The following is a 25160-nucleotide window of genomic DNA, read 5'->3' on the forward strand; positions in this document are numbered from 1 at the left end:
CTTTATTAAGAAAGTTTTGACCTGTGCCAAGGAGGCCTAGTGTATCTCCTATTCCTTCTTGTAAAGTTTTCAGTGTATCTGCTTTTACCTCAAAGTTTTTGATCTATTTGGAGTTAATCTTGGTGCAGGGTGACATAGATCCAATTTTAGTTTTCTGCAGGTGCTTAACCAGTTCTGCCAGCACCACTTGTTGAAGAGGCTCTCTTTCTTCCATCCTATTTTTTTGGCTCCCTTATCAAAGACTAGGTAGTCATAGGTCTGGACTTTAATATTTTTATGATGTTCTTGATTTAGTGTGACCTATAACCATAGTCTTGCACATCATTCTTATAAGTAGTTTCATTTTACAGTTACAGATTATAATTTAGTAGGTGGAGATGATTATGGATTTTAAAATTTTTGAGATATGAGAAAGGACTTATTTTAGTTTTGATTCATTATTATCATCTTACTACTTATAGATATAGATTTTTTATTATTATTTGTCATGGAACTTGTACTCTGGGCCTGGGCGCTGCTGTCCCTGAGCTCTTCAGCTCTAGGCTACCACCTTACCCTTGAGCCAAGCCCCACTTCCTGTTTTCTAGAGGTTAATTGGAGATAAGAGTCTCAGGTCCTTGTATGCCCAGGCTGGCTTGAATCTTTGAACCTTGATCCTCAGATCTCAGCCTCCTGAGTAGCTAGGATTTCAGGCGTAAGCCATAGCACTTGGCTCACTTAATATTAATAAGACCAACATTAGTAAACTGAATCATATATATTTAACTAAATATAAATGTAACCTTTTGGTGACAATACCCATTTTATTTTCTCATACATGAATTAATAGACCTAATTGTACATTTTCTTTTGTAGTGATGGTATGTGTCATATCTAAACATTTATTAAATCTTTACAATAGTTCCTTATTGAAAAATGATTCACTTTAAAAGCTTTCTATAGAAATTATATAGTTTTATCATAGGACTGGTTTTAGAGACAAATCCTTTTCTGATATTCTGACCTTCCCTGTGTATGCTGATCCTTTTAAGGTTCTTTTTCTTCTTGGAGTAACAGCTGGAGGAAATAAAGTTTCCTTTCTTTGTTATTTTCTCAAAGGTTTAGGGAACTTGCTAATAAGCAAAAGACTATCACTGAGCTTCATGCTGCCCTCCTGTTCTTCAGTCATTACTGTTTCATAGATGATCCTCAGCTACATTCACTGGTAGTTTACACAGTTTGTTTTCTTGCTTTTTTTCCACTAAATAGACCCAGATTTTATCATAATCCCTAGAGCTGTCTTTTTAAAAAGTACTGATAGGTTTGCCTCTTCAGGATTTGCCAGATGTCAGGATATCTGCGTTGGAGAGGGAAAAAGACATTTAATGTTTTTCATTGTATTACTTGGATTAGTTGTGCTTTTGTTGTTGTTTTGTTTTATTGTTTTTCTGGCCAGTCCTGGGGCATTATCCTTGGCTTTCTCAAGGCTAGCACTCTACCACTTGAGCCATTTCCAGCTTTTTATGTGGTACAGAGCAATGGAACTGAGGGCTTCATGAATGCTAGGCAAGCACTCTGCCACTAGACCATGCCCCTGGCCTGGATTAGTTGTCTTTAATCACCTTGTGTTTTGTTCAGATAGTTTGGGTTTATGTGTGTATGCTGTTAACTCTTTGGAGCAATGATGTTTACTAATCAATACTTTTTTTAATGTGGATTGTAATATCAGTGTTTCATATGAGAGTTGCTGTTTTGTTTTCTACACTGCCTCTCTTGGCAGGCTTCAAGATAAAGAAAGTCATTTGGTTGTATAATCATACCTCTAAATCAACATGGAATTGGTTCCAGGATCCTCCAGGGTTACGTCAGTGCGCAGTGATGCTTAGTCATTTGTATATTACTACTAGCATCTAATGCAATGTAAATACTGATACTGTATTTACATTGTCATATCTTCCCCCAAAAAGTCTGTGCACATTTAATTACAGATTTGTACAACTTTCTATCTTAAAACTGATCATTGTGTTTTTGCTCTGCATGCACTAATTAGCAAGATTTGAGGTCTTTTTTGTTTCCGTCCTAGACTATGAGTCTGAGGATTGTTCTGATGGTTAAAAAAAGAAATTCCTACTTTTCGTTAACCATGGTCAGCTGTACCATCTATTCATAGTTTAGTTAGTCTGGAGTCAAATTGCTGGAGATTGAATCTTACCTTGAGCAAATTTCTCAACCTATATGAGATTCAGTGGTTCACATATAAAATGAGGATGTTGTAGTTCTAGAATGGTATTCTAAAGAATCCTTGATACTTATTTCCAGACTAGCTATAAGATTTGTATCCAGATACTGGTTGAATTTATTTAACAGTCGCATGGAGATGTAACCTATTAACATCTTGGGTGGAGAAGGTTAAATTTTCTGGTAGATTATTTTGAATAATAGTAATGAGACATAGAGTCACAAGGAACATCTTTAATTTATTTATATCCTAAGTAGTGTTGACACCTTACAGATCTATGCCTTTGAAATTGAAGACATAGAACCAAATATTTTTAAAATGCTCTTCTTTTACAAATACACCATAGGGTTTTAGTTTTTATTGTCATTTTAATATTAAGAGAAGAGATTTGCCAGGTGCAGGTGGTGCATGCCTGTAATCCTAGCTGCTCAGGAGGCTGAGAGCTGAGGGGTTATGGTTTGAAGCCAGCAAGGGCAGGAAAGGCTCAGATTCTAATCTCTAATAAACTTTAAACAACAACAACAAAAAGTCAAAAGTGGAGCAAAGAAAGTTGCCTTGAGCAAAGAAAGTTCAAGGATGGCACACAGCCCCCCCCCCCACACACACACACGAAGAAGTCTTGCTATGTTGCCTAGCTTAGCCTCATAGGGATTAACAGGTATAACTTATATACCAGATGAAATTAGTGTTCTTTGGGCTCACCAAAGTTCCATATAAGAGAACAGAGGTTGGGCCGGGAGTTTGGCCTAGTGGTCAAAGTGCTTGCCTAGCATGCACGAAGACCCGGGTTCGATTCCTTGGTACCACATACATAGAAAAAAGCCGGAAGTGGTGCTGAGGCTCAAGTGGTAGAGCTCTAGCCTTGAGAAAGTCCAAGGACAGTGCTCAGGCCCTGAGCTCAAGCCCAGGACTGGCAAAAAAAAAAAAAAGAGAGAGAACAGAGGTGTAAAATGAAATGGAACTTAGTTGGAACCAGGCTCCAGTGGCTCATGCCTATAATCTCCTAGCAGCTCAGGAGGCTGAGATCTGAGGATCACTGTTCAAAGCCAGCCGGGGGCCTAAAGTCAAGGCCAGTCTCCATTTAACCACGGGAAAGCCAGTAGTGCTGTGGCTCAAGGAGTAGGGCACTAGCCTTGAGCTGAAGGGCTCAGAGACAGAGCCCAGGCCCAGAGTTCAAGACCCACAACCACACCCCCCCCCCCCGAAAATTAAAAAACTTAGTTGGTTGGAAGTGACATAAAAAATTCTATTTTCAGAGAATGTGTATAAAATAGAATTTTTTGTGGGGGGTGGGAGCCATACCGAGGCTTGAACTCTGAACTCTTCAGCTCACAGATTTTAGTGGCCAGGTTGGCTTTGAACTGCGATCTCAGCCTCCTGAGTAGCTAAGATTACAGGTGTGAGCCACAGCATGTGGCTTAAGATTACCAAAATCAACTTGTTTCTAGTGATGTAAATAACACTATGTTTATTGTTTTACTCCTATTTAACAGATGGGCAAAAGGAATGTTAAAAAAAATAGTAGCTTTTCACAATTTTCTGATATGTTTTCGACCTCTGTGTCTTACATTTTCATTTATAAAAATGTACTTTGGGGACTGGGAGTTTGACCTAGTGGTAGAGTGCTTGCCTAGCATGCACGAAGACCTGGGTTCGATTCCTCGGTACCACATACATAGAAAAAAAAAAGCCGGAAGTGATGCTGAGGCTCAAGTGGTAGAGCTCTAGCCTTGAAAAAGTCCAAGGACAATGCTCAGGCCCTGAGCTCAAGCCCAGGACTGGCAAAAAAAAAAAAAGTACTTTCAAAATTGTCTTTGGTTTTATTTTTGAGCTTTTGCCTTTAATTCTAAGAGTTTTAATGAAACTATAAAAAGTAGACTTTGAAAACAGTACAAAAGAACTTCTGAGAGATGAAATTAAATGCTATTTTATGATTTTTTTTTTTTTTGGTCGGTCCTGGGCCTTGAACTCTGGGCCTGAGCACTGTCCTTGGGCTAGTAATCAGTAATAGTATTTTATTATAAAGCCTTATTGGATAGTCATGATTATTATATCCTTTTAGCACTAAAAACTCTCCTGTATTCTGTCTGGTGCTCTTAGTAGGTATAAGATGCTTTCTTCTTTTTGTAATAGTTGCCTTCTGTAACTTTTACTTTTTTGTTGTTGTTTTGGTTTTTGTCGCTTGTGGGACTTGAACTCTAGGCCTGGACGGCCCTGAACTTACTTTTCTTCCTTTAACTTTTCTGGATTATTTTGCTTTAGGTCCTCTTAATTTAATGGCAGCATTTAGTTAGTTGATCACTTAATATAAAGTCCTAATCTATTCACATTATTGTGACTATTGACATGTTTAGTGATTGGCAAATTTACCTTTTGTAAGGTAAATCCAGTCAGATGCAGAGAAGCCACATTTGGGGAGATGGAATTGGAAAGTCTTTATTAGAAAGCTAGCATCTTCATGGCAGATTATTGTTTCAAAGACCAGCAGCCCAGAACAGAGCTTCTTAGAGAATGTTTTTAGAGACAGAAACGACATGCTTGGATGAGGCCACTCGAACCCAACAAAAGCAGACCTTATATGGACACATTCAGGTACAAGCTCAAGTACCAGCAGAAATTTTCCATCAGTGGAGATATGCCTCACCCTTCCATATAGAGGTATATTTACAGGTTACTCAGAGGCAAATGATTCAAGCCATTTGGAGAGGTAATCAAAGGGAGAAGCGCAGAGTATTCTCTAGGCAAAGCTTTCCTATGGCATCTATGACATCTGCATTTGTCTGAAGCAGAGCTCCCAGCTCCTCTGTACTAGGCATCTGAAATTCAATAAATGGCCTCTCTCCCCTGTAGATTCCTTAGCACTGGGTGGAGAACTCACTCCACCCATCAAGAGAGGTAGGTACCAGGATGGCTGTAAGAAGTTAAAACATGCATGAAGTTCAAGGAACTTCTAACAGGATGTCTTAATTAAAATGCTCAGAAAAAGGATGTAATTCAAATGTAATTAATAAGGGCCAAGCCATCTGGCCGAAGCAGGAAAACCATCCTTTCAAGATTAACGTAAATGAAGCACAATGGTAATATTTCCCAAATATATGCATATTGGGTTTTAGAAAGCAGACACTGGGCAGATAAGTGTGCAAGAGGTCTGTTGATGAGTAATGATAAATTTAGAGTAACCGTTGTAATGAATATACCAGTGTTTATATTTGGTATCAGTTGCAAAGAACCTTGTAGCGAAAAAAGCAAAATATATGAATAAATGGTTTTTAGAACAAGAAAGTCAAAAAGCTAGTAATAAAATATTTTTAAATTCAAGAATAGTAAGAAAAGTATACATTAAAATCATATGAGAGTGGGCCAGGAGTTTGGCCTAGTGGTAGAAAGCTTCCCTAGTATGCACAAAGACCCAGGTTCAATTCCTTGATGCCACATAAATAGAAAAAAAGGCTCAAGTGGTAAAGTGCTAGCCTTGAGTGCTCAGGCCCTGAGCTCAAGTCCAGGACTGGCCAAAAAAAAAAAAATCATATGAGAGTGTTACTTGATAAGCCCAGGTCTTGGACATTTTGGAGATAGTAATTCTTCATTGTAGGCTATCCTGTTTATTATAGAAGGACAGCAGCATCCTGGTCCTCTGCCTAATTGATACTAGGAGCACTTTGTATGGCAGTAAAAATGTGTCTAGGCCTTCAGGTTGTGCCTCATCTACAGAGAGCTTGCCTAGTGGAATGAAGCTTTGGGTTTGATCTCAGTTGTAGGGAAGGAAGGGAGGCTGATTGGTTGGTTTGTTGGGATAGCCATCGGGATCTAACTTGACAAGACCATACTGTCCTCTTTTGGTAATTATCATTTTGCCTCCAGAGACAAGCACAAATCTCCTTTTGTAACTAAAGACAAAAGAGTTAAGACAGTTTGCCAAGTATGTTGTGCTATTAATGATTGGATATGGCAATTTTTTCTTTCTTTTTTGAGGAATGCTAGGTACACTTTGGTTGACAGATAGCCCACCTGTGTATAGCATAGAATGTAAATCCTTTTCTCCTGTTATGTGGTATGGAATTCCTCCTGTCGATGCCAGATGAATTTCTGTCAGTAAGTATATAATACATTGTATTTTGTACAGTCCCAAATCTAAACTTAAAATAGCTACAATTGCTAATGTATGGAAGGTGGGAAAATGGTACTTTCAAGTATTGCAACCATTTTAGAAAATATCTGCATCTTAAAATTAACATTTCATAAACATTTTCACTGAACCATTTTTATTCTATAAGAATCCATTTCAAGTAGAGGATTACAATAGTTCACATCCTAGATACGTAAGGCCATATGGGATGAGGCTAAATGAAAGGACCTCCAGAGTGTGGGCCAGGAGCTGTGTGCTTGTTGTTCTTGGTGTGCTGTGTTGTTTCTCATCTCTTGTCCCTTAGTTGTTCTCATGTTGTTACAGTATCTTACCTTGTAATCTGGTATATTGTATATACATTTATTTGTTTATTTGAAATAGGAAAGAGAAGGGAGAAAAACAAGATGGGGAGGGGGTGGAGGGAAGAAGATGGGGACAAAAGCATGAGGAGGTATCAATGTGTGTGAGGTGATGCTCCTTCTATCTGGTGAATATAACTGTAACCCCTGTATTAATTATAATAAAAATATGAAAAAAAAGAATCCATTTCAAGTAGAGATTTAAAGGTAGTAGCTTTCACTGTAAACAGCTGTCTTCCTCTTTTTCATGCATTAGTATATCACTTAATCACTGTGGCCTGAGCATTTTTTTAATATTCTTAATATTTTTTTCTCATTTCAGAACTCTCTAGATAGAGCCCAAGCAGCCAAGAACAAAGGCAATAAATATTTTAAAGCAGGAAAATACGACCAAGCTATTCAGTGCTATACTGAGGCTATTAGTTTGTGCCCTACTGAGAAGAATGTCGACCTTTCCACATTTTATCAAAACAGAGCTGCTGCCTTTGAGCAATTGGTATGTCCTCTGGGTTGTTTTTTTTTTTCTGTTTCTTTTATTTGTTGGTTTGCATAAAGTTTCAGCTAATTTAAGCAGATGTGTTTCTTTAGAAAAATTGCTTTGGAATTATAGAATTTTCACTGTTTCCCTTAATTAAAAATTTAGAAAAAATTACAGTTGTACTACCTACAAATATACTGCCAAGTTACATGTATTTTGCTTTTTATAAAATCAGACATAGAAGTTTTCTAGTGAGCTTATCCTTACTAGTTGGGGGCTATTCCTTGAACTTTGTGTGTGTCTCAGTAATAAGTTCTATATACAGAGGGAAGAAAACCAAAGGTTTTTTCAGTTGCCCCTGTATTTTGTGCATCTTTCATATCAAAATAAATAAAATTTATTTCATTCTTTTAGAAGGCTATATGTAGAGCCATGTTTGTACCGTGGATTGATGTATAAGACAATGGGAAAGAAAGTATTATAGAGGAAATAATATGTGTAATTTCAGCAAGGAAGAATTTGATATGCTTAAAGAAACACTGAAGTTCCTAAACTGTATAAATAGATGAAACTGGGGATCAAGTAAGGAAAAGCCTTAGTGAAGAATTAGGATTTTGGCTGCTATTGTCCTGCACTAGTGGTGTGAAAGTGGAATCCAAGTTCAAGACACTGTCTCAAAAAAGTAAAAGCTTGGCCAGCTTTAGGAATGATGTTCAGGGTAATGGCAATATTTAAAGTCCTCAGTAGGGGACAGATAAATCATCAAGATTACTTTCACTCTTCTAGTGAAACTATATTGGAAAGTCAAGAATGGAAACAAGGAAACCAAGAGGGTTGGTTGTGTTACTTTAGCCTAGATAAGGCATAAAGGAAAGCTGACGGCCAGCATAGCTTGCTTTTTCATTAGTTGTAAAGTACCAGTTGGTGGAGAAGGAGTGAAACAACTAAGACAGTTAAACTGAGAAAATGTCTCTAATTTAGGAGAGCTTCTGGACAGAGAGAAATTTGAGAATCATCTAATTTTAGGTGAATCACCTAGGGGTAATGAAAAGAAATGAGGCATTGAACATTTCTTCATGTAAAGATCAGATAAGAGTGAGAATTCAGGAAAGAAAATTGAGGAACAGCCAGTGAGGTAGGTGGAAATCAGGTACAAAACTTGAAAAGTTGCTAATGAAGAAGAGCTGAGAAATAAAGGTGTAGCTTTCTGTAGTCACAGGAGCTTCAAAATTAGAGCAAGAGATTTTATATTTGTGAGAAGAAAAAGCAGATTGGTGCAGAGAAAGGTTACCTGAAACAAACTGAAATCATCAGTTGAGGTATGACCTGGCATGAAGATGGGTAACCTCCTGGATTTTAGTTTTAACGAGAGTAGTAAAAAAAATGATATGAGCACAAAGCTGTATGTAAGTTTGTAGATTGGAAAGTAGACAGATGGCCTAAGTGTAAATTGCCTATATTTTTAAAATTTGTTTTACTACACGTATAGAATTCTAATACTTGACCCATTCAGTTTGAAAAGTGGATTTCTCTTGAACAGTGTACTATTTTTGATGTGACACTTTTTTTTTTAATACTTTGAATTACAGCAAAAATGGAAAGAGGTGGCACAGGATTGTACAAAGGCTGTTGAACTTAATCCCAAATATGTGAAAGCTCTCTTTAGACGTGCAAAAGCCCATGAGAAGCTAGACAATAAGAAGGAATGTTTAGAAGGTGAGGGTTTTTTTTGTGTGTGTCTGCCTGTGAAAAGTATTGGGGATTTTATAGTCATTGGTAAATTTGTATGGAAATCTGCCTTATGAATACAGAAATCAGTTGCCTTGAAAAGTTGAGCTGGGGTCACCCATGGCTCAATACTATTGTAATCTTAGCTACTCAGGAGGCTGAGACCTGAGGATCATGGTTTGAAGCCAACCTGGGTAGAAAACTACTGGTGAGACTTATCTCCAATTAACCACTCAAAAGCCAGAAGTGGCATTATGACTCTAGTGGTAGAATGCTAGCCTTGAGCACAAAGAGGTTCATCTACAGTCCCCAGGCCTTGAACTCAAGCCCACAACCAGCCAAAAAAGTTGAAAATTTTTTTCCCAATTGAGAGTTGTTCTCTAGTTGAAAACAATGGCACTCAAGTACTGCTTCTATTCTCAACTATAAGAGACTTATTCTATATATATTATGTTTTCTCTCTTCTCTTGTGTTGCCCTTTGGTTAATCTCATATTGTTACAGCATCCTACTTTGTTACCTGGTATATTATGTAGATGTTTATTTGTTTATTTGAAATAGGTGGGGAAAAATGAAGGTGGGGTAGGTAGAGAGAAATGGGGACAAAAAATAGAAGAAGGGATACCAATGTGTGAGAAGTAATGCACCTTCTATTTGGCAAATATAACTGTAACATTGAAATAAAAAAATTATTAAAAAAAAAAGATTTGTAGCCATGCCCCAGCTTATACTCTTCATTTTTTTCTACTTTGTTTGCTCTTTTACATCCGGATTCTTTATTACTTATTTTGGATTATGTTCAAGTAGTTGTAGAAAGAGTTTTCAACTCAAGCTATCAGTTAATAAGTACAGTATATATTGTTCAATATTACTCCTTTCTTTTACATCTCTCAACCTCACCCATAATCTCAAAGTTATGTGGTTCCATTTCCAAATATGTCAAATAAATACTGACTGTATTTGCCCACCAAAAAAAAAAAAAAAAAAAGATTTGTAGTTTATATATCATTTTTTTTTTTGCGCCAGTCCTGGGCTTTGAACTCAGGGCCTGAGCACTGTCCTTGGGCTTTCTCAAGGCTAGGGCTCAACCACTTGAGCCTCAGCACCACTTCCGGCTTTTTTCTGTGTATGTGGTACCAAGGAATCGAACCCTGGTCTTCATGCATGCTAGGCAAGCACTTTACCACTAAGCCAAACTCCTAGCCTCTATATCACACAATTTAAATTTGCCATTAGTATAATTCTATGATAAAGGAAATTGGAAAAGTTTTATTATTTCAATTAATACCTTATGAAAATATGAGGCAACTTTAAGATAACTTTATGATTTTGCCTTTCAAATTTTCAAATGTTAATTTATAGCCACTTACAAATTTGGTAATCAGTAAAGTAAGTGAATATTTAGAGCAGATGCTCTAAATGTTTATAGCCTTAAATTGACTATGTCTGTTCCCCAAACTGCAATTAGTTTCTAAAGTACATTTTTCTAGATGAAGTAAAACTAAATTGTAATTTCTACATTTTTTTTTTTTTTTTTTTTTGCCTGTCCTGGAGCTTGAACTCGGCCTGGGCACTGTCCTTGGACATGTTTTAGCTCAAGGCTGGTGCTCTGCCACTTGAGCCACAGCACCATGTCTGGCTTTTTCTGTGTATGTGATACTGAGGAATCAAACCCAGGGCTTCATGCATGCTAGGCAAGCACTCACTAGGCTATGCTCCTAGCCCTGTAATTTCTACATTCTAACAGTTCTTTCTAGTACATGTTTAAATATGCTTTTAAAACAAAAATAATATTTAGCTGTAATTATTTTTAAGAGTCACTTGTTTTTCACCTACTGGGCATCACACCCGAGGTCACAACTGCTAAGTACCTTCTGCTGAGCCACATCATTTGCTCAGGGACACTTTCTCAAAGATAAAAGCTCAGTTTTAAGAACACGGATTATCAAATGACTGTTTGAGAACATCTTGGCAACAGTTAAGTTTTGGGTCTCCTTTAATTTGGTCATGGATGGAAGGAACAGTTGCTTCAGAAAAGGAAATCCTACGTTCTGAAGTAGTCTTTTGATGTTCCTAGAATGTTTGACAGAAAGGAGATCATTGCAATTTTAGATCAAAGAAATGGAACAAGAAAGAGACATTAACATTATTGGTACTAGGAAAATCTTATCAGGGAAATATAATACCCGGTTGACTTGTTTAGAGGAAAGGGGATATGAAATAATGAGAAATTGAACTCAGAAAAAGGGGACAGTCATTGTTTGACTACTTTGAATGGAAAGACCACTCATTGATATATTTAAAATTTAAGCATATCTATGCTGTAACATAACCAAATGAAAAGCAGTTTTATTTGAAGGTTCAGTGGCAGGTTAGCTTTGGGTACAGAGAATAACATTGGAGCCTATAAATCTAATCCATTTGCTAAGTGCAGTGGTGAGCAACTTGGGAGACTGAGACTGAAGAATCACATGAGCCCAGGATATATATATATATTTTTTTTATTTTTTGGTTATTCATGGGGCTTGAACTCTGAGCCTGGGCTCTTCAGCCCCTACCCCTTGAGCCACAGCACCACTTTAAACCCAGGATTGATTGATTGATTGATTGATTTTCAGCCCAGGATTTTAATGGCAGCCAAGAGAATATCACAAGACCCCCATCTCAAAGAAAAAAAACTAGCTAGGAGAAGCCATACTGGGTTGATTTCCTTAGGATTACTAATCAAAGAGAATATCTGGTTTTCTTAGTTTTGCTACTTATAGAATGTTAGACCAGTTTTTAAAAAAAATCATAATTTTTGCAGTACAATCCCTTCCACAAGTTAGGAAAAAACAAACCCTCAGAGAATTGGAATGAGTTTTTGAACTTTCATTTTTATCATAAAATAAAAGGAATTTACAATCCATTCAAAATGAAACATCCCCATGAGGATATGGATTTAGTTTGGCTTTCTTTTCTTTTCTTCTCTTTTCTTTCCTTTTCTTTTCTTTTCTTTTCTTTTGGTGGAAAGTGGGGCTTGGGCGCTGGGCCTGGGTGCTGGGCCTGAGCTTTTCCACTCAGGGCTACCGCCCTACCCCCTTTGGGCCACAGCCCCACTTCCCATTTTCTAATTGTTGTCTGGAGATAAGAGTCTCACCATCTTTAGTGCCAGGGCTACCTTTGAACTTCTATCTTCAGATCTCAGCCTCCTTGAATAGCTAGGATTACAGGCGTGAGCTACTGCTCCTGGCTTAGTTTGGCTTTCTGTAGTTATGCCATTTGATGTTGCTGGTTATCTTTGCAATAATTTCAAATTTACTATTATTTTTTTCACCATTTCTAGATGTCACTGCTGTGTGTATATTAGAAGGGTTCCAAAATCAGCAAAGCATGCTGTTAGCTGATAAAGTACTTAAACTTCTTGGAAAAGAGAAAGCCAAAGAAAAATATAAGGTAAGTTACTATGAATTGTGTTGTATAGTATATATCATTAAAAGTAATTTCTTAATTTATGCCATTTGAATTGAACAGAGTGCTCAACATAACTAAAAATTAGAAATGGATTGTATTTCTTTTTCCTATAATCTTGTGATAACAGAGTATATCCTTTTCAATAAGAAGGTATTGTAATTCATTTGTATTAATGGTTGCTACACAATAGCCCATGAGCCAAATCTAGTCTGTTTTCTGTTTTTTAAAATAATGGTTACTTATACATTGTTTTGTACTGCTTTTGAGCTACAGTGTAGCTAAGTGGTTTTTTTTAAGCATAGGAATACTTTTTGATCTGCAAAACTTAAAACTATTTACTTAAAACTGCCATTTGTAGAAAAATTCGCCAGCCCTTGTTTTTCATCATTTGCTTTTGAAGGTGTACTGTATGAATTTAGAATTTAAGGATATTAGTGTCTGGCAGTTTAATTCAGCAGTTCTAAAACAAAGTTCCATGCTGAAAGGATAGGTATAAAAACAAAGCATAATTCTTTTCCTCAGAATTAGAATTTATTGGAAGACTCATAGTATAAAAGTCTTGATACAGTTGAGTATACAAGGGAGACTGTCACATCACTTAGGTTCACTGCTAAATTTCAATAATAACTTGAAAGTTGGTTCCCTTTTTTCTTTCTATTAATGACTTGCTTTTTTCTTAAATTAATCTTAATACTTCTCATCCTCACCCCTTTTCCCTGTATCTGTTAGTAAACAGTTAAACAACTTATGGTATTATAAGATTTTAATGTATTAAAATGTGTTGTGGATCTCTAAAATGTCTCTTTAAACTATAGAACATTTTTCCTTGAGCATTTCATGAGACTGATGTTTCTCAAAAATACTTGGAAAAACATCTTGTTACAGTCTCAGAAATTGAATCTTTAAGGAATCTTTTTTTTTTTCTTTCTGTCAGTAATGGGACTTGAACTCGGGGTCTAGGTGCTATCCCTAAGCTTTTGTGCTTAAAGTTAATGCTCTACCACTTTGAGCCACAGTTTCACTTCTAGTTTACTGGTGGTTAACTGGAATAGTCTCATGGACTTTTCCTGCCTGGACTGGCTTCAACCCATGATCCTCTGATCTCAGCCTCCTGAGTCAAATTAGCATTATAGGCACGATAAATCAGTGCCAAGCTCCAAAGGAATCTTATATTGAGTAATAAATGTATTATGATAGTAAGAAATTATATTCTGTAGAATAAAACACCACTTTCCACATCTATAATCCTGCTCAATTTAAACATGATTAAATTTCAGAATCGTGAACCTCTGATGCCATCTCCACAGTTTATTAAATCTTACTTCAGTTCTTTCACGGATGATATAATTTCTCAACCCATGCTTAAAGGAGAGAAGTCTGATGAAGATAAAGACAAGGAGGGAGAAGCTTTAGAAGTAAAAGAAAAGTAAGTATGCCAAGCAGGTGTGTGCACCACTCTGTGCATGTGTGACTCAAGTTTTAGTGTCAGGAATCTATTATAGTGCAGTGTGGTATCCCAGGATGATTCCTATTGAGTCAAGTGGTTAACTGAATTTAAATAGAGGCACTGACCTAAAATATTGTGCAGATTAACATCCAAATATAGGCATGCTATTAATTCCTTCAAGATTTCTGCTTGTGTAACAAAATGATATTCTTTCAACTTTTTGTATTTCATCCTGTAGAAAGCTGAACTCAAAGCACAGCTAGAGGTATACTAGATTTTGATTGACACAGCTTTTCTTTAAAGTCACTTGCCAGTTTTCTCTATACCAAATATAACAACTGGCATAAGATTGTAATTTAGCTTACATCATCTTATTTGGTCTTTTTTTTTTTTTTAATCTGTCATAGGACTTAAATTCTGGGCCTGGGCACTGTCCCTGAGCTCTTCTGATTTTCTGGTGATTAATTGGAGGTAAGAGTCTCAAAGGCTTTTGTGCCCAGACCCAGAGTTCAAGTGGTGAAAATTAAGTTAAAAAAAAAAAGGTTGTTATGTCTAACCTACATCATAGCTTAGCAATATTAAGTGGTAGGATAGACTTTGTTCAGCCCATGATGTGGTTGAAATTTGAAGCACAGTTTCTGTTCTGTTTTTGTGCTTCAACTCTTGCTTAATTTGTATTCTTTTTCGCCAGCACAGTGCTCTAACACTTGAGCCGCATCACTACTGTTTTGGGAAGGGGGTGATTGGGAGAGGGCTGGTTAATTAGAGATAAGAGTCATGGTTTTGTTGGCCCAGATTGGTTTCTGTGATCATCTTAGCCTTCTTAGTAGGCAAGATTATGGGCTTGAACCACTGGTATCTACCCTGCAGTATGGTTTCTACTAAAGTGTTTCACTTTCATACCATATTAAAGTACAAATATAAATTGAAGACTATATATATATATATATATATATATATATATATATATATATATATGGAAGATGAATTTCCAATAACAATCATGATCTTAGAGGAATAATATGAAACTTACTACATATGAATTTTATTTAAAAATACTTTACTATTATTAAGTTGTAGTACAGAGGTGTTACCATTTCATAAGTCAGATAGTGAATACATTTCTTTTTGGACAGTGTCACCTCTTCTTTCACTTTTTTCTAGTTTCCTTTTCCATCACTGCCCACAATTTACTGCAGTTTTTGAGAGATACTTTTTTTTTGAGAGTCTTATTTGATAGTTGAGGTTTTCTTTTCTTTTTTTTTTTGCCAGTCCCGAGGCTTGAACTCAGAGCCTGGGCACTGTCCTTGGACTTTCTCAAGGCTAGCACTCTACCACTTGAGCCACAGCACCACTTCTGGCTTTTTCTGTGTATATGATACTGAGGAATTGAACATGCTAGGCAAGCACTCTACCACTAGGCTATGCTCCCAGCCCCTTGATGTTTTCTTTAAATTTACTTTTTTGATAGGTCAACTTATTAATTCTAGGTCTCTTGTTGGTTGGTCGGTCAGTCGGTCGGTCGGTCGGTCGGTCGGTCGGTCAGTCAGTCGGTCGTGGGGCTTGAACTCTGGGCCTGAGTGCTGTTCCTGAGCTTTTCAGCTCAGGCAGCCGCCCTACCCCTTGAGCCACAACACCATTTCCAGTTCTTTAGTGGTTAATTGGAGATAAGCATCTCTCGTTCTTTTTAGTGCCCACGCTGACTTGGAACCGCTGTTCTCAGATCTCAACCTTCTGAGTAGCTAGGATTACAGGTATGAGCCATTGTGCCCGGCTCTTACAGTGAAACAATAGTTCAGTCCCACACTGGGACTTCCTAGAAGAAAATCGACAATTACTTAATACTTAACTCAGATGTACCCAAATGTAATGAATGTCAACATTTGGTCCTGTACTAATAATGTGTTTTCATTTTCAGTTCTGGATATTTAAAAGCCAAACAGTACATGGAAGAAGAAAACTATGATAAAATCATAAGTGAATGCTCAAAAGAAATAGATACTCAAGGCAAATACATGGCAGAAGCATTGTTGCTACGAGCCACCTTCTACCTGCTTATTGGCAATGCCAACGCAGCCAAACCTGATTTAGATAAGGTCATCAGTTTGAAAGAAGCTAATGTGAAGGTATATTTTGAAAGATCTGTATCTGTTAATGGAAATGGTGCTTTCATAGATGTTTGCCAGATAGCTTAGCATTTCTCTTGCCATTCTCCAAATTGCTGTTTTTGTTTGGATAGAAGCAACCTAATAATGAGTGAATAATGAACATGAAACATAAATATTAATACTGTATTCAGCTAGGAAAGTAAGTGGGTTTTTTTTTTCAGCCTCTAGAAGTTCCAGCTTCTTTGTAACCACTGCCTACTTATATCTTAAACAGTAATTGGGTAAGAGTAAGGGTGATGGCTACAGCCCTTATATTGTTATTACTGATAGGTTATAATTATGGGAGCATTCTCATTTCATATATATATACAATGTATGTGTGTGTGTATATATATATATACATATATATGTAATTGACATACACATGTAATGTTGCTTTGAAAAAAAATCACAGTATTTTGTTTTTGTGATTGTGACATTTAGTTTTAACAGCAAGTAGTAGTGATATTCATTGTATCCATATACAAAAATTAGCCCATATGGGTCAGACATCCAAAATGGATCACAGCTAAACTTATAAAACTCTTAGGAGAAAATATACATTACCTTGGATTTGGCAGGGAGGGGTTCCTGAAACACCGAAAGCAGATAACGTGTACTTTTGCAAAATTGCACACATCTTTTGTGTTTGGAAGGACATCATTAAGAGAAATGAAACACTGCACAGTGCAGAAGAAAATATTCACAGATTACTTGTCTGATAAACCACTAGTAATCCAGAATAAAGAACAATAAAGTACTCAACAATACAGCAACAACCTCATTTAAAATGGGCAAAGAATATGGACATTTCTTCCAAAAATATATACAATAATAATAATAAGTAATAACATGAAAAAAATCACTATTCATTAGGCAAAACCACAATGAGATGTTAACTTCACATCTAGTAGAATTGCTGTAACTTTTAGAAGACAGTAAGAATCTAAGTCAGAAAAGATGAGTAGTAACAAGTGTTGGTAAGGATGTGGCAAAGTGGAACACTCCTATACTGCTAATGGGATTGTAAAATAATGCCTGTGTGGAAATTATTTTGACAAATTCCTAAAAAAGTTAAACATGTTACCATATGCCATACATCACTCCTGGGTATATACCCATGAGAATTCAGTGCATATATCAGCTCAAAATTTTGTATATAATAGTCATGATAACCAAAAGGTAGAAGCAACTTAAATGTCCCTGAACTGATGAATAGATAAGTAAAATGTGATACGTCTATCACTAATGTTACGTTGTCCTAAACAAAGAAGAAATTGGTCACAGAAATGGAGCAACGGTAAAGCAAATGCAGACATTGGATTCAGTGTGCAAGATGTAAAAAACCAACTTGTTTGTAGGAACAATATGGGAGGGAGAAATGGAAGAGAGTAAAGGAAGGGTAACACTGTTCAATAAGCATTGTATTCACAACCGGACTTTGTACAACTATGTAATAACGATTTTTAAAAAGGAAATACTCACACATGCTGTGGCACTAAATGAACTAATATACTCAATGAAATAAGCCAGGTGAAAAGGCGCATATGAAATAACTAGAATACAAATTCATATAAATGGAAAATTTTCTAGTTTATGAGCTGTGAGAAATTGGAGGGAATCAGCAGTACTGCCTAATTATGGTTTTTTGGGGGATGTGTTCTAGAATTACTAGGTAATATACTAAAACCAACGAGCGTGTACGATCTGTCTATTTGCATGCACATGTCTGTATGTACATGTGCATGCTGTTACAGGGTTTGCTCCAATACTCAGGGCCTTGAGTTCTTGCTTGGTTTTTTTTTTTTTTTCACTCAAGGCCAGCATCTACCACTTAAGCCACACCTCTACTTTTAAACCTCCAGTTTTAAAAAAGCAAACTTAGTAGTATGTGAATTATATTTTAAGAAATATACATATACATATAATCCTCGCTACTCAGGAGGTTGAGATCTGAATATGTGGTTCAAAGCCAGCAGGAAGCTTTGTGAGACTGTTTAGTAAACTACTCAAAGCTAGAAGTGGCACTGTGGCTCAAGTGGTAGAGCGCTAGCCTTAAGCACAGTGAGGCTCAGGCACAGAGCCCAGGCTCGTGAGTTCAGGCCCCAGGACAAGGAAGAAAAAGAAAAGAAAAGTAATGCTGAACTTTTCCTCATTTTGGCTTTGTAGCTTCGAGCAAATGCCCTCATCAAGAGAGGCAGCATGTACATGCAGCAGCAGCAGCCTTTGCTGTCTACTCAGGATTTTAATATGGCTGCTGACATTGATCCTCAGAATGCAGATGTGTATCATCACCGAGGACAGGTAGGATCACTGGGGGAATTTCTTGATGTTTTCCTGCATTATTTCTAATAGTTATGAACAAAGTATCTTAATATTTTATTGTTTGGATTGCTTTTATTTAGTTTGTCTTCATAATTTTGGTACCATGAAAATAAGAGAAAAGGCAAAAAATGTTGACTTGTTAGTTGAATTAATTTGTCAGATGTTCCTGGTTTTGATTCCTGCAAGTTTCTGCAAATATTGAGAGTTGGTACTAGAATCAACAGGAGGATTGTTGTGGGCTTTTTCTAACTGATAGCCCAAACTCTATATAAGTACTCCCAAACAAATCTCTTCTGAAGTTTGTTTTGGTTGTGAGACTTGAACTCTAGGCCTGGGCGCTGTCCCTGAGCTTTCAGCTCAAGGCTACAGCCCTACCCCTTGAGCCCCAGCACCAGTTCCGGTTTTCTTGTGGTTAATTGGAAATAAGAATCTCACAGACTTAATGACTTTGATCCTCGATCCTCAGATCTTAGCCTCTTGCGTAGCTTATGTGAGCCACTGCGCTCGGCTTTTTGTTTTTGTTTTTTTCTTCCCCAGTCCTGGGCTTGAGCTCAGGGGCTGAGCACTGTCCTTGGACTTTCTCAAGGCTAGAGCTCTACCATTTGAGCCTCAGAACACTTCCAGCTTTTTTGCTATGTATGTAGTACCAAGGAATCCAACTTGGGTCTTTGTGCATGCTAGGCAAGCACTCTACCACTAGGCCAAACTCCGAGCCCACCTCTTCAAATTCTTGACATTTTCGTCTTTATTATTATGCCTTAAGATTAATTAGAAAAGCAGTTATATGTCTAACTTACTTTGAAATTAAAGATACTGACTTTTCTAAAAGAAAGCTTTTTTTAGTCATCAAAATTGTAGTACAAAATCGAGTATTTAATTTGTTTTTCAAAAAGTTTTTTTTTCCTAAAAGTTTTAAGTATAAAATCACGGTGTGTTTTTTTTTTTTCTATACCCCCTCACATGGTTTTTCTAATTGTTTTGGCAAAGTACTTTCATGTTGAATATTTACTACATGCTGTGCTTTAACTGTAGTATCAAGAGACCTGGTACAGATTTAACTGTAAATCTGTGTATTTTTCTCCTTAGCTTAAAATACTGCTTGATCAAGTTGAAGAAGCAGTAGCAGATTTTGATGAATGTATTAGGTTAAGACCAGAGTCTGCTCTGGCACAAGCTCAGAAATGTTTTGCATTGGTAAGTCATTACTTTCCTTTTGTAATTCCTAAATGTTATTTTTGTTTCATGTCAACAGAAATGAGTATCTTATTGTATACAAAGTAATAACAAGGTACTATTTTTTCTGTTTTGGTGGGTCATGGGACTTGAATGCTGGAACTGGGCGCTGTCCCTGAGCTCTTCAACTCAAGGCTACTGCCCTAACCCCCTTAAGCCACAGTGCTACTTCCATGACACTATTTTTTTCTTCCCAAAGGATAACATGAGAAAAACGTTGGGGTGTGTGTATGTGTCAATATGTAGCTTCAATATGTGGTTTGTCTTTTGGTATTTGTTTCATTTTGTTTTTGAGACCGGATTTTGCTTTGTAGCCCAGGCTATTGAACTCTTGAGCATCCTACGTCAGCTTCCCAAATGCTGGGATTACCCAAGTCTTGACAGCTCTGTGTTTGTTCCTGAGCATAATTATGGTTACCTATGTAGACCTACTTTCTAGTCTCTACTTGTATACGATAAGCCAACACAAAAGATTCAAAGGCATTTTTGAGGAAATCACTCATCACTACTACTATATAGAGCATTTCCTCAATATTCACAAGCACAAAGCTGAAGGGTGAATAAAATCAGTCTTATTTTGGAATACCACTAGCCAGTTCCATCTGACAGACACTGAGGGCAGTAGATATAGAAATTACCACACAGTGATGTCTCATTTAATATTTTAATATTGAGTTACTATTTTAACACCACTATGAGAAGAAGAATAAGTTGTTAGTTTGTTTTCCAGTCTTAGGGCTTGAACTTAGAATCTAGGTACTTGTCCCTGAGCTGATTTTGCTCAAGGATCAAGGCTAGCACTCTACCACTTGCCACAGAGCCACTTTTTCTGTTTATGTGGTACCAAGGAATCAAACACAGGGCTTCATGCATGTTAGGCAAGCACTCTACCACTAGGCCAAACTCCCGGCCCTAGTTTTTTAAAATTACAATCTATTGTGAAGAAAATGGTGTACTTATCTTTCTTCTGATCTGTTCCATGTATTGAACACTATGTATTACTTGGAAGACTGAAATAATATTAATTATTCCCATAGCAAATAATCCCTATATGTGGAGATTAAGCCCATAGAACCAAGTTTTAGGATTAAGCCAATAAAGTTTATAGGGTAATTTTCCTTTTAACGGAATAGCAAGCATTGCATTTGCCTTACAGATTAAAAATGGTAAAAGATCATATTTAAAATTTCCATTTTTGACAAAGTAATTTTATATTGAATAATTACTGTATGTTCACATTTGTGTAATGGAAGTGATATGGTGAACCTGTTGTCAGTTTTCTTTTGAGTCATTGTTAGGAATTTTTTTTTTTTAGAACCCTTTGGATTCAGCAAATGTTAGCACTTGCTTTTCTGAAAAAGCTGTTATATAATTTGATATCTCTAATATGTTAATATTTCAGAGGTTTTTGAGTTCTTGATTTGACAGGCATGTTTTGATTTTTTTTTTTTAATATAGTATCGCCAAGCTTATACAGGAAACAATTCTTCACAGATCCAAGCAGCTATGAAAGGATTTGAAGAAGTCATAAAGAAATTTCCAAAATGTGCTGAAGGCTATGCACTATATGCCCAGGTAGGTGCAGTGTGTTTCAGAAAACATTTTATATGAACTGTATTGGTGTATGTGTAAGGGATGTAGCTTCTGTACAGTAAAAGCAGGTGGCTCTGCTAGTGCTATGAGTATCAAGGCCCCAGTATGGGTCTGAATCAACTTAGGCTGAGCTCCCTATGCAGTCTGTAAACTGTACACCTAAATAAAGCATGGGGAGACATAGGCAGCATTTCTCTCATTTGGGGTTGGTTTTCATTTAAATTGGATTTGAAAAAAGTAAATGCCTTTGGAAATTTTACTCTTGAAAATTCATACTAGTTGATGGAGAAGATATCCATAGGGAAAGCTTTTTGTCTTTAAATAGTTAGCTGAGCCCAGTGTGGCTCACAACTATAATCCTATTTACTCACGAGGCTGAGATCTGAGAATCGGGTTCAAAGCCAGCCCAGGCACTAAAGAACCTGAGACTCTTGTCTCCCACTAAAAATTGGAAGTGAGGATGTGGCTCAAGGGTAGGGCGGTAGCTTCGAGCTGAAGAGCTCAGGACAATGCCCAGTCCCAGAGTTTAAGCCTCACATCCAACAACAAAAACAAAAAAAGTTAGCTGAAATGTAGAAGCTTACTTTAATTTTTCTTCAGTCTGTCTGAAACTCTTGATGCTTTCTTGGTTTAGAATGGATTTGTTTTTGTCAGTTTATGACAGCACTGGAGCTTAAATTAAGGTCCTCATACTCTGACAGAGCTTTGCCACTTAGGGCTGATGTGCTTGTTGCTTAAGCCACACATCCAGCCAATAAGTATGAATCTTTAATTCTGATAATATTGTGCTAAATTTGCTCATTTAAAGTCATCTATCTCAGTGAAAATTACTTGATTTATGGGGCCACATTTTACTTTGCCCCTGAAATAAATGATATTAGAATATTTTCTCTTTATATATAAGTTGAAAGTTGCCATCGGTATTCTTTGGCATTTAATATATTTTTCAACTTTTGTTTTTCTTTTGCTTGTGAATTTAAAATACTATGTAGCTCAGGCTAGCCTTATATTCACGATCCTCCTGCTTCTCTATAAGCCCAAGTACTGAGCTTACAGGTAGGTGACACTAATGCCCGACTTTAAAATTATGTTTTTTATTACAAAGAAAAGCCTGTTGCTAGTGGTTCACACCTGTAATCCTAGCTACTCAGGCAGAGATCTGAGAATCATAGTTCAAAGTCAGCCTGGTCAGGAAAATCTCTGAGACACTTATCTCCTAATTAATCACCAGGAAACTGGAAGTAGCACTGTGGCTCAAAGCTCAGCATTGAGCTGAGGAGCTGTGGGACAGCACCCAGGCCCAGAGTTCAAGGCCCAGGACCAATCTCCCCCTTCCCCCAAAAAGAAAATTATCAGAAATAGGAGAAAACATTAAAGAGTTGCCATAGGCTTTGTTGGCTCTTCCCTAAGACATTCTTCCCCCCACCCCCCTTAGTCCTGGGCTTGAACTCAAGGCCTGAGCACTGTCTTTGGGTTTTCTCAAGGCTAGAGCTCTATGACTTGAGCCACAGCACCAATTCCAGCTTTATCAATGTATATGGTACTGAGGAATCAAACCCTGGTCTTCGTGCATGCTAGGCAAGCACTCTCCCACTAGGCCAAACCCCCGGCTGACTTACAGCTTTTTTTGTTTAGATGGTATTGAGGAATCAATCCTAAGGCTTCATGTGTGCTAGGCAAACACTACCACTAAGCCACATTTCCAGTCCTCCGAAGGCATTCAAAAGGGTGATTGTTTTGTATTTTATTTCCCTGTGCTTTACCATTGCAATTCTAAGATGTTTCCTCCATTCCTGTGCCCTTCCATACTCACACTCAAAACACGTGTCCACTTCCAGCAAGAAGTCATGCCTTTGGATGCCTATCAGTTATTTTTAAGGAGTGAGTGATGACAGTTAACACAACTTACCTTTCCAAATGAGCATTGTCTTAATTTTATTCATATATACTATAATAATGATAAGTGAATGTAAGTATATTTGGGAAAATTTGGTCCCTAAGAACTGTCACAAAGAGCAGGATCTTCTCTGTTCTGCAGTTTACCAGATTAGATGCTTACACATCACCTACTTGCCAAAGAAAAGAGAAAACAGCTAAAGTTTTATATTAACAATAATGCGACCTGAAAACTCCCATATGAAGATATAAAATAGGAATCTGTTTAAATAATAATTTGGTATACCATTTGGTCTGAATAGGTAAATGAGCTAATAAGTTTTAATGATTAATAAGGAAATTGTAACTGTAAAGGTGATATACATAGGGGTTACAGCTTCATAGGTCAGATAATGAGTGTACTTCTTTTTGGGCAGTGTTGTCCCTACCTTTGTTCTCTGCCAGTTTCCCCTCTAATCCCAACCCAACATTGTCTAGTTCATTTTCAACAAAGTGTCTATTGAGTACCACTGCTGCATTTGTTCACCCTAAGCAATATGCTTTTAACTGTTCAGGTTAACAGTTACTTTTATATAACGCTAGTATCTCCTCACATAGGCACTAACAGATCAACAACAATTTGGTAAAGCTGATGAAATGTATGATAAATGTATTGATTTGGAACCAGATAATGCCACAACTTATGTTCATAAAGGGTATGTATTTTTATGGTTCTGTTTATTCCAGTAAGATAGCAAATTAAAATCTTTTTGGCCGTTGAGGGATGGGACTATAAGAAAGAAGTATCAGTATAGTATATTTGCTAATTTCTGTAGAAGAAACAGTATCCACAGCCACTAAGAAATGAGTTACTTATCTCAGTGATACTTTTTTTTTTTTCAAGTCCTCAAGGCCTGAGCACTGTTCCTGGGCTTTCCTCAAAGGCTAGTGTACCACTTGATCCACAGTACCACTTCCAGCTTTTTCTTTGTATGTGGTACCCAGGAATTGAGCCCAGGGCTTTGTGCAAGCTAGACAATCATTCTACCGCCAGGCCACATTCCCAGCCCCTCAAGTGCTCATTTTATAATGAGGAACTTGAAGACTACAAAACAAGTATCTGTTAGGGTGGTGTACACAATGTGATGCTGATTATATTCTGCATTAGTTTTTGTTTTTCCCTTGTAAGGTAAATTGTAGATTTATTAAAGGAAGAAACTGAATTATATATTTATATTCCCATTGATACTGAGCTGTGATCTCATCTTACTACCTTTTTGCATTTGCAGTTTACTTCAACTTCAGTGGAAGCAAGATTTGGATAAAGGTTTGGAGCTTATCAGCAAAGCTATTGAAATTGACAACAAGTGTGATTTTGCCTACGAAACCATGGGGACTATTGAAGTCCAAAGGTAATGTGGAGGAATCTATTCTGGAGAGTATGGCAGCTACAGAGATATGTTTTTACCAACATTCATTCAGTTTTTAAATTCGCACACTTTCTGGTGCATGCTTCCCTCAATACTACACATTTGCCTTACTTCATCATTCCTCCAAATTAAAAGATACAAAGCTGAGCGTATATGCAATTGAAAGGAAAATTAGGTCTTTCTTCAATACTTGTTGTGTGTTCTTTTCATATGTAATCTTGTTGAAGGGTATAAAAGGAAAATTAGCATTAGATAAATGTTTCTTTGCAAGTCTTTTCATAACTTTTGGTGCTGGTCCTAGGCCTGTATAGCTGGGATTATAGAAGTGAACCACCAGTGCCTAGCCCTAACTTGTTTTATAGAAATATTTGTCCATTGTTGCACTTAAGATCTGCATTAAAAGGATAAGCATTGATACGTGGAACTTAATATGTCATCTTCATTTGTACTAGCATTGTCTTCCATTTATGTTTCTACTGTAGGCTTAGGTGTTGAACTAGTCTTCTGAATATTACGTCCATGTTTGGTGGCTTAAACTTCCATCTTTGGAAAAGTAGATTGTTTGGTCCCTAGCTTATTCAAACTCTGTAGAAACCAAATGGTCAGAGTGATTAGATTAAGGTTGTTTAATACTCACTACTGGAAGACATGATTTGAGTGTACCTCACTAATAATTAAAGTAATTGGTTGTGCCACAAAATGATTTATTTTTAATTTTCCTTACTTATCTCTGTCCTTGTTGTCTTCTC

General features: G+C 36.9%; 1 protein-coding gene across 1 annotated transcript in view; it reads left to right on the plus strand.

The window, feature by feature from the left end:
- The window catches only part of Tomm70 (translocase of outer mitochondrial membrane 70), a 36356-nt gene that overhangs the window by 7643 nt on the left and 3553 nt on the right, over positions 1–25160 (plus strand). Inside the window, exons 2-11 of the mRNA XM_090347252.1 lie at positions 7026–7199; positions 8771–8897; positions 12234–12343; positions 13639–13787; positions 15727–15934; positions 18125–18259; positions 19367–19474; positions 20972–21088; positions 23600–23697; positions 24271–24393. Of these exons, the coding sequence (XP_090203378.1) occupies positions 7026–7199; positions 8771–8897; positions 12234–12343; positions 13639–13787; positions 15727–15934; positions 18125–18259; positions 19367–19474; positions 20972–21088; positions 23600–23697; positions 24271–24393 (1349 nt within the window). The remainder of the gene's footprint in view (positions 1–7025; positions 7200–8770; positions 8898–12233; positions 12344–13638; positions 13788–15726; positions 15935–18124; positions 18260–19366; positions 19475–20971; positions 21089–23599; positions 23698–24270; positions 24394–25160) is intronic.

This window comes from Megascapheus bottae, chromosome 1, assembly GCF_031878675.1.
Source record: "Megascapheus bottae isolate mThoBot1 chromosome 1, mThoBot2.hap1, whole genome shotgun sequence".
NCBI lineage: Eukaryota > Metazoa > Chordata > Mammalia > Rodentia > Geomyidae > Megascapheus > Megascapheus bottae.